At 48.1% G+C, this 17,818-nt stretch overlaps 1 protein-coding gene across 1 annotated transcript in view; it reads left to right on the top strand.

Annotated features, from left to right (window-relative positions):
* Positions 1-17,818, top strand: part of CHMP2B (charged multivesicular body protein 2B) — a 104,111-nt gene that overhangs the window by 37,805 nt on the left and 48,488 nt on the right. Inside the window, exon 2 of the mRNA XM_078658339.1 lies at positions 2-93. Coding sequence (XP_078514465.1) covers positions 2-93 — 92 coding nt within the window. The remainder of the gene's footprint in view (position 1; positions 94-17,818) is intronic.

Raw genomic sequence — 17,818 nt, 5'->3', positions numbered from 1 at the left:
GATGTAATAAAAGAGCAGAATAAAGAGTTACGAGGCACGCAGAGGGCCATAACCAGAGATCGAACAGCCTTAGAAAAGCAGGAAAGGCAGCTGGTAAGTAGAGCATAAAATCCCCTCAGCTTTCAAAGATATATGGCTGAAACTGGTGTTACACTAATTAAAAAAGTGCCATAAAACAGCTGATGACAGTGGAAGTTTGTTCTTTTGCATTATGAGAAATTCCTCTATCGTGCATGTAAATTGCTTCTGAGTGCTACCTGTGGAGAACGAGGCTGAATAAATGTCTTCCCAAATGCTGATATCCAGCTAAGCAATGGCTCTCCATTCATTTCATGTGTTCCTTCTCCAGCTGCACAGACCCACTCACTGAACCTAATGGGGGTGCAGCTCCCAGCGGGTAGGCTGCTGCAGGGTTCAAAGAGATGTTGCAGGCGGAAAATTGCAGCTCCTAACAACCAATAGAACTTTCATTGTTTTTGGTGTAATTATATTTTTCTCTGAATGTTTATTTCGTGTGGCATTCAGCAGGCACAATATCCAACGTGCGCAATCAGAATGTTCTTCTAGCCTGAAGCAAATCGTATGTGCTCAGCGGCAGCAGTATGGCTAGCTTCCCTAGCAGGGCCAATATCCCTTACAACGCTGTCGTCAGCCAAGCGGCACTGGCGAGGATGGTATAGCGGGGCTCTTTGCACCCATCTGGCTGCTAGCCCTATCATTATCAATACAAATACTTCACAATGGGACAATTTCTGATCACAACAGAATCTATCTTTCATGTAAAACCGTACATTTGATCCAGTATTTAAAGATAACAATCAGGAGTATTCTACTGCCTGAATATGCTTTTAGATTCATGCATTTCCTCTTAAATTCAAATTTCAAATAATTCATACAGTCTAGTCCATTATAGTGCATTAAATGGTGTGGAGGGATTGATCTTGGAATTTAAGAACTTTCATAAAGTGGGACTGTTGCCCCTAGAGGCCAGCAATATATTATTTACTTGCCATATATGGGCACATTTAGCCTTTTTGTGTGTTGATGCCATCCTATCTTCATGTTGCTCTTGCATTGTTTCTTGACAAATGTGTAATCCTAAAATCAGAAAATAACAACAGAGGGGAGGTAGAGTACAGAGATAGGATTCTTACTCCACGGGCACTGTTTACATAAACAAAAGGAATCCTACTCAAAGTGGACAAGGATAGTGTTGACCACAGATGTGGGAACACTCAGTGTTTTGTAAAATACCCCTCACACACCAACAGGCCCCTTGGTGTCATGCTTCATCATTGGGGTCTTCGCACCCCTCTAACGGGATGCGGCGTGCTACGACCTACGACTACGCGGGAGCACTGAAAGTATAGACTATGTTTGGTGTGTGTGGTGCAAGTGATAGGGTATTTTAATGTGAGTGGTGGGTTATAGTGAAGGTTTAAAAAGTACCTGGCTCGTAGGTATTGAGGAATTTTTTTTATTCACAACCCCGGGCTGGTACTGTTAAAAGAAGTGCAGTTTGAGGTAGTTAACTGTCGTAGCTATGGACAGTACCTCTGGTGTGCGTCGACATGTTTCGGAGCTTGTGCTCCTTCTTCAGGACGGGGGCACAACTTCCCCACCTTACTCACGTTTTTCTAATTAAAGTGTAAATAACCAAAAGTGCAGGACTATTTACAGTGTTTCAATGATAAATTAAGGCTATAATGTGCCTACAGCGGTATAAGACCATGCAGTTGCATGATTCATTGTGTAAGGTTGTCTTGCTTCATGAGCATTTCAAGAAACGTCTGGGGTTGATTGCTAATTTCACAATAGACTCGGATCGAGTTTTCCTCCGTGTTACCCCATACGCTGCTTCGCTGGTGATGGTCATCACCAGCGGAGCAGTGTATGGGGTAACACAGAGGAAAACCAGCGGAGCAGCGTATGGGGTAACGCAGAGAAACTCGATCCGAGTCTATTGCGAAATTAGCAATCAACCCCAGACGTTTCTTGTAATGCTCATGAAGCAAGACAACCTTACACAATGAATCATGCAACTGCATGGTCTTATACAGCTGTAGGCACATTATAGCCTTAATTTATCATTGAAACACTGTAAATAGTCCTGCACTTTTGGTTATTTACACTTTAATTAGAAAAACGTGAGTAAGGTGGGGAAGTTGTGCCCCCGTCCTGAAGAAGGAGCACAAGCTCCGAAACATGTCGACGCACACCAGAGGTACTGTCCATAGCTACGACAGTTAACTATCTCAAACTGCACTTCTTTTAACAGTACCAGCCCGGGGTTGTGAATAAAAAATGTTTCCTCAATACCTACGAGCCAGGTACTTTTTAAACCTTCACTATATCCCACCACTCACCAGGTACTTTTTAAACCTTCACTATATCCCACCACTCACATTAAAATACCCTATCACTTGCACCACACACACCACACATAGTCTATACTTTCAGTGCTCCCGCGTAGTCGTAGGTCGTAGCACGCCGCATCCCGTTAGAGGGGTGCGAAGACCCCAATGATGAAGCATGACACCAAGGGGCCTGTTGGTGTGTGAGGGGTATTTTACAAAACACGGAGTGTTCCCACATCTGTGGTCAACACTATCCTAATCCTAAAATCATTCTGAAAAGATGAATTGGGATTGCTGTGAGATATTATTCCTTCCTCGAATCTACTAGATAGGTTCTTGTTCTCTCCTACCACAGAATGGAAAGAGCAATTTAAAAGATTATTAGCTTGAGTAAAAATAGTTCATGTAGGCTCTGGTTTTAGTCCTTCATTGTACTGGAGTTTTGTGACTTTGAGCAACTGTAAAGCTGACCCACGATGCAAATATAGCAGTCGCCGAAATTTGTATTTTTCCCTTTACTTGGATTATGATTGTCCTGCCTTTTTTCCAGTGAATATCTGATGGTAGACTCCTCATGTGTTTCTCCTTTTTTTTTTTTTTTTTTTTTTTTTAAAGAAGGTAACATGAAATACAGTTATACTACCAACATATTTGAGTCATCATAGCTTGTCTGATTTCAAAGAACACGTTTTAGCATCAAGCTTTTCTAAAAAATAAAAAAGACAGATGCTATTGGGACTGCAACGTCCCCTGTATGGTACAGTTGTCATGGGTGCTGAACTCCGAGTATCTGGTATCTTGGTTTTTGGATTTTGGCTAACCTCTCGCTAATCTAGTGTTTGCACGAAGGCCTAAGCCTGTTCCTTGATATGAGTCTGATGCTGAACCTGGAGGGGCGCAGCAAGCATGCTTTCTCTCCATATTGACAGAGAACTACTGTCTCTGTGCAGGTTCAATGATTAGCACGGTGGTGGCGGCATACAGTGTATTAAGTGATCTTACTGTGAATACACCTTTTTTTCCTGTGTCACTGGAGCGGTGGCTTACTGGCCCTCTTGTGAAAACTCCTGGTGCACCTGGATCCCTGTGCTAATATCTAGAGCGCATGTGTATACATGTGTGTGGTCTGTGTTACACGCATTGTGCATATCTACGTGAAATAGAGTGAAGGAGGCCTGTTGAAAGTCCCTTGCCAGCTCACGTGCACAAGATGGAGGTGAGATTACTTTGGCAGAAAGTGAAAGTATATTGATGTCATTCATAACATTGGAGGGAGAGGACCAAGATGCTGAAGTGTGGAAGGAGGAGATTAGCTTGAATTAAACGTGATCCTTTTGCGGTAGAGAATTGTTGATTAGTTTCCCTAAATGCTGCCATTTGGCGAATGGTATGGGTGAAGGGTGGGGATTGCATTTCCTGTCATCAGAGTGTGAACATTCCTTTAGAAAGGGGTCAGCCTTTTGTCTCCCTTCCACTTCACTGTTCAGTGTGTCTTTGATAGCCAGCTGCGGAATGCTCCTACCTCTTTGTACCTCTGTTGTGTGTATTGACACCTGGAGATGACCCTGCTTTGAGGAGCAGGACAAATGCGGAGTCTGAGAAGCAGCCTAGGAGGGACAAATGAAAGAAGAACCAACCCAAACCATTTCTGGAAGCACACATCTCATGTCTGCTGTACCGGTGTAACAGTGAGGTGTTGACCCACTTGTTGTTCCAGTTCTAGTTTCTCCTTGACAAAGGAGGGAGTGCTTCGTGGAATACCCAGAGAATTACTGTGCAATCTGGGCTGGTGTTTGCTTGAAAGCCAGCTCACAAGAGGAGAAGGAACATCACCTGGAGTCTGGCCTGAAAGAGGAGCTGTTCCTTGACCTATAGTGTCTGGAGGATCCTGCCTGGAAGATGAGGGAACGTGCAGTCCGAACTGCAGGACGACTAGAATACTGGCATAGGCAAAAGCAGTTGACCCTGGTGCCCTTGGTCTGTGTTAGTCTTGTGGAACCGTGACTGGCAGACTGTAATCTTGGAGCCGATCAATATCACCAAAGTGGAGGATTCAAGGCACTGATGAAGTGTGCCCCAGACCCTTCTGCTGCAGCCGTGGCACTTGCCCTGGATTGTCTGTGCTAATGAAGAAAAAACTATTACAAAATTGTGGCACTCAAGTGTTGCTTAAATTGACTTGTTGCCACAGTGGTGGCTCTTGCCCTAAGAGTGGCTGATCAGACTGGTACTATGGGTCGCCCAATGGAACTTGCCCAGCGTGTGCCTGTGCGGAACTATGCTACTAAAAGTGAAGCTGCTGCCTGGAGACACTTGCCACTGTGTGTCCTAGTGCCTGTGCAGCTGCCAAGGCACTGACTAGAAGTGTGCCCGATAAGACCAAGCCGCCGCTGCTCCGAGGCACCTTGAAGTGACTCTGCTGTTGTCACCGAACCTACAACCGGAAGCAGACCACATTGGCATTTCGATGCGGGGAGGACTAAGCTGATGAATCAACAAGTCACAACGTCTATGAAGAAGGAGGCCCTTTGAGGACCTGTGGGCCCATCGTCTGCTGACACAGTGTGCTTAGAAGACGGCCTCTCACTGAAGACATCTGCATGCCTGCCTCTAGTTATGGACACTGCTGTGCGGCCTATAACTGCTCGGAAGTAGTGGAGCCACCACTTGACGCACCAGCGGATGGCATGTTTTCTCTCACCACGGAAGAACCAGGACTGGGAGGCGAAAGTGAGGCCTACCATGGAACCGAACTCTGGGTGAGACAAACACTGTAAGATTGAGAGCCTGCTAGTACTTACCAGACCACAGAGAGCGCTGCAACTGTGGTGAAACCTACACCAGTGTAGGCTTCACGGCCCCCAGGGGTCCCCTGGCCACAGGTTAAGAATCACTGCCATAGACTAACAGAGAAAGCCGGGAGAAGAGTGGATATCCTCACCGTGAGGCATTAGTCCTACCCCTCTGAGGCTCTCAGTACTTGATACTTTTTGTGTATGTAATGTGTAGTGTTTTTTATACTGTGTATTCAAGTACTTGTCTTTTTACAGTGATGAGCACTGGGCTGGATACTCACTTTATAATATTGTTGAGTGCTGGCCTTGTTGAATTCCTACAGCAGTGATTGTTAACCTATGGTCTGGGGACCCCTGAGGGTCCACGACTACTTAGACAATTAAATACTATATACAGACTAATAAAATGTATGTAAATTAAGTGGCAAATATGTGCGAGTCATGTTTAGAAAAGTTCTCTTTCTCATTAATATTTTTTTTATTTGTGAATTAAATAAAACGTTATCATTTGTGTATCTGTTTTATGAATGCTTGTTTATGTATTTTGATGTATTATTTGCAGTTAAAATCATTGAAAAAGCTTAGGATGCGGTCCCCGTCTTCCAGTAATGATTCATTTGGTGTCTCTGGATTCCAGTAATGATTAAGTAGGGGTCTGCACAAGTCAGAAAGGTTAAGAACCACTGCCCTACACTAAGAACCCTGTGAAGCCTGTGACTGCTGTCCATTAGTAGCACTAAGAGTCCAGTGCAGAAAATGGCTGTGATTTGCACAGTTTGCAGAGCTATAGTAGGAATCGCCCCAGGACATTGGAAACACACGACCCCTACCTCCATGGCTGTAGATGGTTGTCATCTGTAGGAATGTCTGTGGTCAAAGCGCCAGGATACCCTTTGGGTGACAGTTGCGCTATATAAGTAGGCCTACAAATAAGTAGGCCTACAAATAGTCCAGTAGCCCATGCTTGCCCTTTGCCCCCCACAAACAGGTATGTAAGATGCTAAAGTTTATTGTGGGTTAATAAGCTCAAGGGATCCCCCCATACATTACTGCACCTTTTGTTGTAAGGAACAATTTCCATTCCTGGGGCACAAAGTCACTTTTATGGGGGTGTGGGGGGGGGTTCCTTTTTTTAATTTTTTTTTTATGAATGATGATAATGAATACACCGATTTACGTTCAAACTCGAACACGAAAAAAAGAACAATTTTGGCCGGTTTTACAGTTTTTGTCGTTTGAAAAATAATTGCTTGGCTTGCCTGATTGTTGGAAGCGAGCTACTTTGGAAGTAATCTTGATGAGTAGGTAAAAAGCCTTGATTCAACGCCGGGGGAACAGTTTATTATCGGGAATCAGGTGTGCTTATTTATTCTTTGTGTAATGAGGTTTTACTAAACTGTCTCTGCTTAATAAATTATGTTCAGCTCGTTCCATAGGTCTCCTAGGAAATAAAATTAACGAAGCTTACATTTCTATTCGAGAAGTATTGTAGAAACACTCAAAAAGTAGAGAACTTGTTTTCATATTTCGGTAACCGAGTGTAGCTGTTTTAGGGTAGAAGTAAGTAAAATCTTGTAGTAATGAAGTCTGTGCATTGTAGCTTCTATTGGCATTGTTGAATACGCAGCATCTGTCACTACTGAACTGCAAGATAGATTTACCAGCCTTTGTACTCTAAGCTATGAGGTAACTTAACATTTGGACCATGCCATGTGACTAAGTCATATCATAGAAGAAATCTGCAAACTGCACCCTGCGAGAAGGCTGGAGTAGGACCTGCTCCTCTCCATGATGCTGATGTACATTTGTCTTGCAATGACGTATCATCTACGCAAACAGAAGAGAAGGGCGGTTCCACCATGAACCATGGAGATGAGCCTTTCTTGGGCTTTAGATACAAGGTTGCCAGTCTCCTATCTCTTAGTATAACCCTGACAAGCAGATAAAAAAAGGAGTTTCTGCCTTTTTCTTTTCTTCCTCAAAAAGCGATATGCCCCACATTCATGAAGCTCAGTTCTTCCAGTCTCACAAAACATAAAGGGTAAAACGAGTCTTGTTTAGATGGGCCATTTAACAGGTTCGGAGAAAAGAGTGTCCAAAAACTCAAAATATTGTGTATGTTGCAGGCAAATCCTCCTCCTCCGTTCAACTACTGTTCACCTATCCTTGTTATCCATTTTTTCTTTGAACGTTGTTAGGTCTCGGCAACGAGAACTATTGTCGCCTAGTAAGCTAGCAAGGGACTACAGAGAGGTGGACGAGCCGACCAGGGTCTGTGGACGCGCACAAAGGCAGGCAGGCAGGCAGGCAGGCACGCACCAGACACACACACAGACAGACACACGCACGCACGCACGCATGCATGCATGCACACACACACACACACACACACACACACACACACACACACTCTCTCTCTCTCTCTCTCTGCCGCCCCCCCCCCACTCACCGGGCTCTTTCCCTCCACATCGGGTCAGTCACGGCAGAAGGCAGGCTCTGTGTCTTCTCCAGCGATCTTCAGCTGATGTGCACGCCCACGCTGCCTCTCGTGCGCGCCCACCACGCTGTTTCGCGCCCGTTGATCCTCAGCTTGTGATTACTACTCCTTCTAACCCGGATTCTAAATTACTATTTCTTGGTTCTCTAACTCCACTCTGTTGATTCGTAACAAACTGATATTCAGCACATTTCACAGTCTCGCTTTTGCTTCTCATAAATACAATCAGATTATTTTAAGCAATGTCTACCCTTCTTTTGGTTCTGTGCCTATTATGCTTCGGACTATAGAGTTTTAGAAAGTGTGGTGGAAGATTCCATGATATCAGCGGCAGTGCACAGTGCACAGTGAGTGTGCAGAGTAGTGAGTGCAGAATAGTGAGTGCAGAATAGTGAGTGCAGAGTAGTGAGTGCAGAGTGAGTGTGCAGAGTGAGTGTGCAGAGTGAGTGTGCAGAGAGAGTGTGCAGAGAGAGTGTGCAGAGAGAGTGTGCAGAGAGTGTGCAGAGAGAGTGCAGAGTAGTGAGTGCAGAGTAGTGAGTGCAGAGTAGTGAGTGCAGAGGAGTGAGTGCGCAGAGTAGTGAGTGCGCAGAGTAGTGAGTGCGCAGAGTAGTGAGTGCAGAGTAGTGAGTGCAGAGTAGTGAGTGCAGAGTAGTGAGTAGTGAGTGCAGAGTAGTGAGTGCAGAGTAGTGAGTGCAGAGTAGTGAGTGCAGAGTGAGTGTGCAGAGTGAGTGTGCAGAGTGAGTGTGCAGAGTAGTGAGTGCAGAGGAGTGAGTGCAGAGGAGTGAGTGCAGAGGAGTGAGTGCGCAGAGTAGTGAGTGCAGAGTAGTGAGTGCAGAGTAGTGAGTGCAGAGTAGTGAGTGCAGAGTAGTGAGTGCAGAGTAGTGAGTAGTGAGTGCAGAGTAGTGAGTGCAGAGTAGTGAATAGTGAGTGCAGAGTAGTGAGTGCAGAGTAGTGAGTAGTGAGTGCAGAGTAGTGAGTGCAGAGTAGTGAGTAGTGAGTAGTGAGTGCAGAGTAGTGAGTAGTGAGTAGTGAGTGCAGAGTAGTGAGTGCAGAGTAGTGAGTAGTGAGTGCAGAGTAGTGAGTAGTGAGTGCAGAGTAGTGAGTGCAGAGTAGTGAGTGCAGAGTGCAGAGTAGTAAGTGCAGAGTAGTGAGTAGTGAGTAGTGAGTGCAGAGTAGTGAGTGCAGAGTAGTGAGTAGTGAGTGCAGAGTAGTGAGTAGTGAGTAGTGAGTGCAGAGTAGTGAGTGCAGAGTAGTGATTGCAGAGTAGTGAGTGCAGAGTAGTGAGTGCAGAGTAGTGAGTAGTGAGTGCAGAGTAGTGAGTGCAGAGTAGTGAGTGCAGAGTAGTGAGTAGTGAGTGCAGAGTAGTGAGTGCAGAGTGCAGAGTAGTGAGTGCAGAGTAGTGAGTAGTGAGTGCAGAGTAGTGAGTAGTGAGGGCAGAGTGCAGAGTAGTGAGTGCAGAGTGCAGTGCAGGTATGTGCAGTGCAGTGCAGGTGAGTGCAGTGCAGTGCAGGTGAGTGCAGTGCAGGTGAGTGCAGTGCAGGTGAGTGCAGTGCAGGTGAGTGCAGTGCAGGTGAGTGCAGTGCAGGTGAGTGCAGTGGAGTGCAGTGCAGTGCAGGTGAGTGCAGTGGAGTGCAGGTGAGTGCAGTGCAGGTGAGTGCAGTGCAGTGCAGGTGAGTGCAGTGCAGTGCAGGTGAGTGCAGTGCAGTGCAGGTGAGTGCAGTGCAGTGCAGTGCAGGTGAGTGCAGTGCAGGTGAGTGCAGTACAGGTGAGTGCAGTGCAGGTGAGTGCAGAGTAGTGAGTGCAGAGGAGTGAGTGCGCAGAGTAGTGAGTGCGCAGAGTAGTGAGTGCGCAGAGTAGTGAGTGCGCAGAGTAGTGAGTGCGCAGAGGAGTGAGTGCGCAGAGGAGTGAGTGCGCAGAGGAGTGAGTGCGCAGAGTAGTGAGTGCAGAGTAGTGAGTGCAGAGTAGTGAGTGCAGAGTAGTGAGTAGTGAGTGCAGAGTAGTGAGTGCAGAGTAGTGAGTGCAGAGTGAGTGTGCAGAGTAGTGAGTGCAGAGGAGTGAGTGCAGAGGAGTGAGTGCAGAGGAGTGAGTGCAGAGGAGTGAGTGCAGAGTAGTGAGTGCAGAGTAGTGAGTGCAGAGTAGTGAGTGCAGAGTAGTGAGTGCAGAGTAGTGAGTGCAGAGTAGTGAGTGCAGAGTAGTGAGTGCAGAGTAGTGAGTAGTGAGTGCAGAGTAGTGAGTGCAGAGTAGTGAGTGCAGAGTAGTGAGTGCAGAGTAGTGAATAGTGAGTGCAGAGTAGTGAGTGCAGAGTAGTGAGTAGTGAGTGCAGAGTAGTGAGTAGTGAGTGCAGAGTAGTGAGTGCAGAGTAGTGAGTAGTGAGTAGTGAGTGCAGAGTAGTGAGTAGTGAGTGCAGAGTAGTGAGTGCAGAGTAGTGAGTAGTGAGTGCAGAGTAGTGAGTGCAGAGTAGTGAGTGCAGAGTAGTGAGTGCAGAGTAGTGAGTGCAGAGTAGTGAGTGCAGAGTAGTGAGTGCAGAGTAGTGAGTGCAGAGTAGTGAGTAGTGAGTGCAGAGTAGTGAGTAGTGAGTGCAGAGTAGTGAGTGCAGAGTGCAGAGTAGTGAGTGCAGAGTGCAGAGTAGTGAGTGCAGAGTAGTGAGTGCAGAGTAGTGAGTGCAGAGTAGTGAGTAGTGAGTGCAGAGTAGTGAGTGCAGAGTGCAGAGTAGTGAGTGCAGAGTAGTGAGTGCAGAGTAGTGAGTAGTGAGTGCAGAGTAGTGAGTAGTGAGTAGTGAGTGCAGAGTAGTGAGTGCAGAGTAGTGAGTGCAGAGTAGTGAGTAGTGAGTGCAGAGTAGTGAGTGCAGAGTAGTGAGTAGTGAGTGCAGAGTAGTGAGTGCAGAGTGAGTGTGCAGAGTGAGTGTGCAGAGTAGTGAGTGCAGAGGAGTGAGTGCAGAGGAGTGAGTGCAGAGGAGTGAGTGCAGAGGAGTGAGTGCAGAGTAGTGAGTGCAGAGTAGTGAGTGCAGAGTAGTGAGTAGTGAGTAGTGAGTGCAGAGTAGTGAGTGCAGAGTAGTGAGTAGTGAGTGCAGAGTAGTGAGTGCAGAGTAGTGAGTAGTGAGTGCAGAGTAGTGAGTGCAGAGTAGTGAGTGCAGAGTAGTGAGTGCAGAGTAGTGAGTGCAGAGTAGTGAGTGCAGAGTAGTGAGTGCAGAGTAGTGAGTAGTGAGTGCAGAGTAGTGAGTGCAGAGTGCAGAGTAGTGAGTGCAGAGTAGTGAGTAGTGAGTGCAGAGTAGTGAGTGCAGAGTAGTGAGTGCAGAGTAGTGAGTGCAGAGTAGTGAGTGCAGAGTAGTGAGTGCAGAGTAGTGAGTAGTGAGTGCAGAGTAGTGAGTGCAGAGTAGTGAGTGCAGAGTAGTGAGTGCAGAGTAGTGAGTGCAGAGTAGTGAGTGCAGAGTAGTGAGTGCAGAGTAGTGAGTGCAGAGTAGTGAGTGCAGAGTAGTGAGTAGTGAGTAGTGAGTGCAGAGTAGTGAGTGCAGAGTAGTGAGTAGTGAGTGCAGAGTAGTGAGTGCAGAGTAGTGAGTAGTGAGTGCAGAGTAGTGAGTGCAGAGTAGTGAGTGCAGAGTAGTGAGTGCAGAGTAGTGAGTGCAGAGTAGTGAGTGCAGAGTAGTGAGTGCAGAGTAGTGAGTAGTGAGTGCAGAGTAGTGAGTGCAGAGTGCAGAGTAGTGAGTGCAGAGTAGTGAGTAGTGAGTGCAGAGTAGTGAGTGCAGAGTAGTGAGTGCAGAGTAGTGAGTGCAGAGTAGTGAGTGCAGAGTAGTGAGTAGTGAGTAGTGAGTAGTGAGTGCAGAGTAGTGAGTGCAGAGTAGTGAGTGCAGAGTAGTGAGTGCAGAGTAGTGAGTGCAGAGTAGTGAGTGCAGAGTAGTGAGTGCAGAGTAGTGAGTGCAGAGTAGTGAGTAGTGAGTGCAGAGTAGTGAGTGCAGAGTAGTGAGTGCAGAGTAGTGAGTGCAGAGTAGTGAGTGCAGAGTAGTGAGTGCAGAGTAGTGAGTAGTGAGTGCAGAGTAGTGAGTGCAGAGTAGTGAGTGCAGAGTAGTGAGTAGTGAGTGCAGAGTAGTGAGTGCAGAGTAGTGAGTGCAGAGTAGTGAGTGCAGAGTAGTGAGTAGTGAGTGCAGAGTAGTGAGTGCAGAGTGCAGAGTAGTGAGTGCAGAGTAGTGAGTGCAGAGTAGTGAGTGCAGAGTAGTGAGTGCAGAGTAGTGAGTAGTGAGTGCAGAGTAGTGCGTGCAGAGTAGTGAGTAGTGAGTGCAGAGTAGTGAGTAGTGAGTGCAGAGTAGTGAGTAGTGAGTGCAGAGTAGTGAGTGCAGAGTAGTGAGTGCAGAGTAGTGAGTAGTGAGTGCAGAGTAGTGAGTGCAGAGTAGTGAGTAGTGAGTGCAGAGTAGTGAGTGCAGAGTAGTGAGTGCAGAGTAGTGAGTGCAGAGTAGTGAGTGCAGAGTAGTGAGTAGTGAGTGCAGAGTAGTGAGTGCAGAGTGCAGAGTAGTGAGTGCAGAGTAGTGAGTAGTGAGTGCAGAGTAGTGAGTAGTGAGTGCAGAGTAGTGAGTAGTGAGTAGTGAGTGCAAAGTAGTGAGTAGTGAGTGCAGAGTAGTGAGTGCAGAGTGCAGAGTAGTGAGTGCAGAGTAGTGAGTGCAGAGTAGTGAGTGCAGAGTGCAGAGTAGTGAGTGCAGAGTAGTGAGTGCAGAGTAGTGAGTGCAGAGTAGTGAGTGCAGAGTAGTGAGTGCAGAGTAGTGAGTGCAGAGTAGTGAGTGCAGAGTAGTGAGTGCAGAGTAGTGAGTAGTGAGTGCAGAGTAGTGAGTGCAGAGTAGTGAGTAGTGAGTGCAGAGTAGTGAGTAGTGAGTGCTGAGTAGTGAGTAGTGAGTGCAAAGTAGTGAGTAGTGAGTGCAGAGTAGTGAGTAGTGAGTAGTGAGTGCAAAGTAGTGAGTAGTGAGTGCAGAGTAGTGAGTGCAGAGTGCAGAGTAGTGAGTGCAGAGTAGTGAGTGCAGAGTGCAGTGCAGGTATGTGCAGTGCAGTGCAGGTGAGTGCAGTGCAGTGCAGGTGAGTGCAGTGCAGGTGAGTGCAGTGCAGGTGAGTGCAGTGCAGGTGAGTGCAGTACAGGTGAGTGCAGTGCAGTGCAGGTGAGTGCAGTGCAGGTGAGTGCAGTGCAGGTGAGTGCAGTGCAGGTGAGTGCAGTGGAGTGCAGTGCAGTGCAGGTGAGTGCAGTGCAGGTGAGTGCAGTGCAGTGCAGGTGAGTGCAGTGCAGGTGAGTGCAGTGCAGGTGAGTGCAGTGCAGTGCAGGTGAGTGCAGTGCAGGTGAGTGCAGTGCAGTGCAGGTGAGTGCAGTGCAGGTGAGTGCAGTACAGGTGAGTGCAGTGCAGGTGAGTGCAGTGCAGGTGAGTGCAGTGCAGTGCAGGTGAGTGCAGTGCAGGTGAGTGCAGTACAGGTGAGTGCAGTGCAGGTGAGTGCAGTGCAGGTGAGTGCAGTGCAGTGCAGGTGAGTGCAGTGCAGGTGAGTGCAGGTGAGTGCAGTGCAGGTGAGTGCAGTGCAGGTGAGTGCAGTGCAGTGCAGGTGAGTGCAGTGCAGGTGAGTGCAGTGCAGTGCAGGTGAGTGCAGTGCAGTGCAATGCAGGTGAGTGCAGGGCAGTGCATGTGAGTGCAGTTCAGGTGAGTGCAGTGGAGTGCAGTGCAGTGCAGGTGAGTGCAGTGCAGGTGAGTGCAGTGCAGGTGAGTGCAGTGCAGTGCAGGTGAGTGCAGTGCAGTGCAATGCAGGTGAGTGCAGGGCAGTGCATGTGAGTGCAGTGCAGGTGAGTGCAGTGCAGTGCAGGTGAGTGGAGTGCAGTGCAGGTGAGTGCAGTGCAGGTGAGTGCAGTGCAGGTGAGTGCAGTGCAGGTGAGTGCAGTGCAGGTGAGTGCAGTGCAGGTGAGTGCAGTGCAGGTGAGTGCAGTGCAGTGCAGGTGAGTGCAGTGCAGGTGAGTGCAGTGCAGGTGAGTGCAGTTCAGGTGAGTGCAGTGGAGTGCAGTGCAGTGCAGGTGAGTGCAGTGCAGGTGAGTGCAGTGCAGGTGAGTGCAGTGCAGTGCAGGTGAGTGCAGTGCAGTGCAATGCAGGTGAGTGCAGGGCAGTGCATGTGAGTGCAGTGCAGGTGAGTGCAGTGCAGTGCAGGTGAGTGGAGTGCAGTGCAGGTGAGTGCAGTGCAGGTGAGTGCAGTGCAGTGCAGGTGAGTGGAGTGCAGTGCAGGTGAGTGCAGTGCAGGTGAGTGCAGTGCAGGTGAGTGCAGTGCAGGTGAGTGCAGTGCAGGTGAGTGCAGTGCAGGTGAGTGCAGTGCAGGTGAGTGCAGTGCAGGTGAGTGCAGTGCAGGTGAGTGCAGTGCAGTGCAGGTGAGTGCAGTGCAGGTGAGTGCAGTGCAGGTGAGTGCAGTGCAGGTGAGTGCAGTGCAGGTGAGTGCAGTGCAGTGCAGGTGAGTGCAGTGCAGGTGAGTGCAGTGCAGGTGAGTGCAGTGCAGGTGAGTGCAGTGCAGGTGAGTGCAGTGCAGTGCAGTGCAGTGCAGGTGAGTGGAGTGCAGTGCAGTGCAGTGCAGGTGAGTGCAGTGCAGTGCAGGTGAGTGCAGTGCAGTGCAGGTGAGTGCAGTGCAGTGCAGGTGAGTGCAGTGCAGTGCAGGTGAGTGCAGTGCAGTGCAGGTGAGTGCAGTGCAGTGCAGGTGAGTGCAGTGCAGTGCAGGTGAGTGCAGTGCAGTGCAGGTGAGTGCAGTGCAGTGCAGGTGAGTGCAGTGCAGTGCAGGTAAGTGCAGGGCAGTGGAGTGCAGTGCAGGTGAGTGCAGTGCAGTGCAGGTGAGTGCAGTGCAGTGCAGGTGAGTGCAGTGCAGGTGAGTGCAGTGCGTGCAGTGCAGGTGAGTGCAGTGCAGTGCAGGTGAGTGCAGGTGAGTGCAGTGCAGTGCAGGTGAGTGCAGTGCAGTGCAGGTGAGTGGAGTGCAGTGCAGGTGAGTGGAGTGCAGTGCAGGTGAGTGCAGTGCAGGTGAGTGCAGTGCAGGTGAGTGCAGTGCAGGTGAGTGCAGTGCAGTGCAGGTGAGTGCAGTGCAGTGCAGTGCAGGTGAGTGCAGTGCAGTGCAGGTGAGTGCAGGTGAGTGCAGTGCAGGTGAGTGCAGTGCAGGTGAGTGCAGTGCGTGCAGTGCAGGTGAGTGCAGTGCAGTGCAGTGCAGTGCAGGTGAGTGCAGTGCAGGTTTGCAGTGCAGGTGAGTGCAGTGCAGTGCAGGTGAGTGCAGTGCAGTGTAGGTGAGTGCAGTGGAGTGCAGTGCAGGTGAGTGCAGTGCAGTGCAGGTGAGTGCAGTGCAGGTGAGTGCAGTGCAGGTGAGTGCAGTGCAGTGCAGGTGAGTGCAGTGCAGTGCAGGTGAGTGCAGTGCAGTGCAGTGCAGTGCAGGTGAGTGCAGTGCAGGCGAGTGCAGTGCAGGTGAGTGCAGTTGAGTGCAGTGAGTGCAGTGCAGGTGAGTGCAGTGCAGTGCAGTGCAGGTGAGTGCAGTGGAGTGCAGGTGAGTGCAGTGCAGGTGAGTGCAGTGCAGTGGAGTGCAGGTGAGTGCAGTGCAGTGCAGGTGAGTGCAGTGCAGTGGCATGCAGGTGAGTGCAGTGCAGTGGCGTGCAGGTGAGTGCAGTGCAGGTGAGTGCAGTGCAGGTGAGTGCAGTGCAGTGCAGGTGAGTGCAGTGCAGTGCAGGTGAGTGCAGTGCAGTGCAGGTGAGTGCAGTGCAGGTGAGTGCAGTGTAGGTGAGTGCAGGTGAGTGCAGTGCAGTGCAGGTGAGTGCAGTGCAGGTGAGTGCAGTGCAGGTGATTGCAGTGCAGGTGAGTGCAGTGCAGTGCAGGTGAGTGCAGTGCAGGTGAGTGCAGTGCAGTGCAGGTGAGTGCAGTGCAGGTGAGTGCAGTGCAGTGCAGGTGAGTGCAGTGCAGGTGAGTGCAGTGCAGTGCAGGTGAGTGCAGTTGAGTGCAGAGTGGTGTGTATTGACAATGTAAATGACAATGCCATTTATTTATGATTTAAAGAAAAAAAAAGAAATGTCATGAGCAATGCCAATAGCTCTACCTTTAATGATGCCGAGACCATTTGCATTGTAAATGCTTGTGCCTTGTTATTTTTTGGAGTGTCTTACGTTGCTGTTTTGAATGTTCTGGGTGTGGGTTTGTGCCTTACCCCACCAAGTTTATTTTTCTTTGTTTCTTCTTTCTGTCTCGCCATGCCGTTCCATATCCTTGCTTTTGCAGCATATACGTTACACTTATGTGTACATACACTTATGTGTACCTTCTCTATTCTGTCTTACCACAGAACGTTGCTGTGTGTACACTATTGCAATCTAATTCCAATACGTGTTGCCCAGTTCTCTCAAGAATATCCACTTTTCACACTTACCCAGTAGTGCTTTTGCCCCTGTCATACTCCAATCTGTTTCTTTGCTCAGAGATTGTGATTCTTCATGCTGATATTTATTTCCTGCTTCGTAATTTCCACTCCCAGGTCCGACTTCTACATAGTGTCAATTTCCTGCTCTTCCTTTGTCTGTCAGAGGCAGAATGCAGGCAATAAGCTGTCAGAGGCAGAATGCAGGCTATAAGCTGGCCAATCGTCCTTCTGTAGGACTGACGTCACCCACTTAAGAAATGAAGACTGTTTCAGGCTCTCTTTATTTGCTTTTTCATTCATTTGTTTTGTCTGTTAAGAAGTGGTAGTGATGTCCTCATCCCTTTCTAAGTGGCAAGGGACTGAAACATGAGTACTTTGATTGTGAGAAACCGTATTGAACAATGTTTGCATCGCAGCGATGCATGGGAAGGAATACGTTCTTCATGGAGTGCTGTTGACAATGGAGTTTTTACAGGTCCATCAAGGTATAGATTACATTGTAGGAGGCAGTTAGTGTTTATCTGGTACATGGTAATAGGGAACTAATGCTGTTGTGTGTTTTGTTTAGTACAGTTTACTATGAAATTGCATATAGTACTTTGTAATATGGAGTTAGTACATTGCCTCAGGTTCTTCTGTACTTCTGGTGGAATTCTGGTGCATGTCCCACATTATGTCCAGTACTTCTCAGGTGGGATTCAGAGCATTTCCTGATACTTTTTAAAATTAATAATGAATGTGGAGCTGGGACAGATCCTTTGCTGTCGTTCATTCTTCCTGTGATGCCATGCTCCTCGTTGCTCCACACATCACAGCGCCTACCTACCCCTCTGATGCACAGCGCAGATCTTGAAATTCAAATTTACTGCTGTTTGGATCACCTACTGGTTATCTTCATTTATAGACTTATTCATCATTGTTATATGTAAGGCCTTGCCTCGACTTACAGACACATTTTGTTCTCCTTAACAATAATAAAAACAAGCATTTGCAATGCAATAGATATCGCCTTTGGAACCTTATATGTATTTACATATGCAGCACATTATTGTGGGTAGTGCAACGTTCTAATGTGCACGAAGCAGGGAAAGGGTGTAGTACCACAGGCTGTCAATAGGTGTCCATTGGGAAGTCTTTTGGCCACATATGGTACTGTACCCTTAGCAGTGCCAGAATAGACATGGTAGCGGATGCAAGGAACATCAAAGAATATCTTTTTTGTGTTTGTTTTTTCCAATATATTCTTTTAATGGATTGTAACCACATCATTACACCTGCTACCACGTTTTCCTGACCTCCACATGGCTCCAAGTGTGGTCAGTGCTGTGTCCCATCTTCCTTTACTACAGAGATCCCAACATCTGGAAGAAAAATGGAGTTACTGTCACTGTGGGCAACAAACGGGCTTACACTTGATTGATCACTTGTAATAATAGCCCTGATTTTCTGTAATAATAGCCCTGATTTTCTGTAATGCAGTAGTGGCTGCATTCTCACAAAGGATAGCTAATAATAATAGACCTATTTTTTTTTTTTTGTGTGTGTGTGTGTGTGTGTGTGTGTGTGTGTCAGTGTCAGTGTCAGTGTCAGTGTCAGTCATTCCCCTCACATTTGCCACTAATTCTGGTTAGGGATTTGCCCCCTTTTGTTTACCACAAAGTTAGGTTGTTTGACCCTAGATGTCAAGTTTTTCAATCTCAAAAAGCTATTCAGTCAATGTGGGGCTGTTTGTTAATGGCATTACACCCAAAGGTTGTGGAGAATGAGGCCTGACCTAAATGAATGGCGACTTCT

Source organism: Lissotriton helveticus, chromosome 8, assembly GCF_964261635.1.
Source record: "Lissotriton helveticus chromosome 8, aLisHel1.1, whole genome shotgun sequence".
NCBI lineage: Eukaryota > Metazoa > Chordata > Amphibia > Caudata > Salamandridae > Lissotriton > Lissotriton helveticus.
This window is presented reverse-complemented; position numbering and strand designations above follow the sequence as displayed.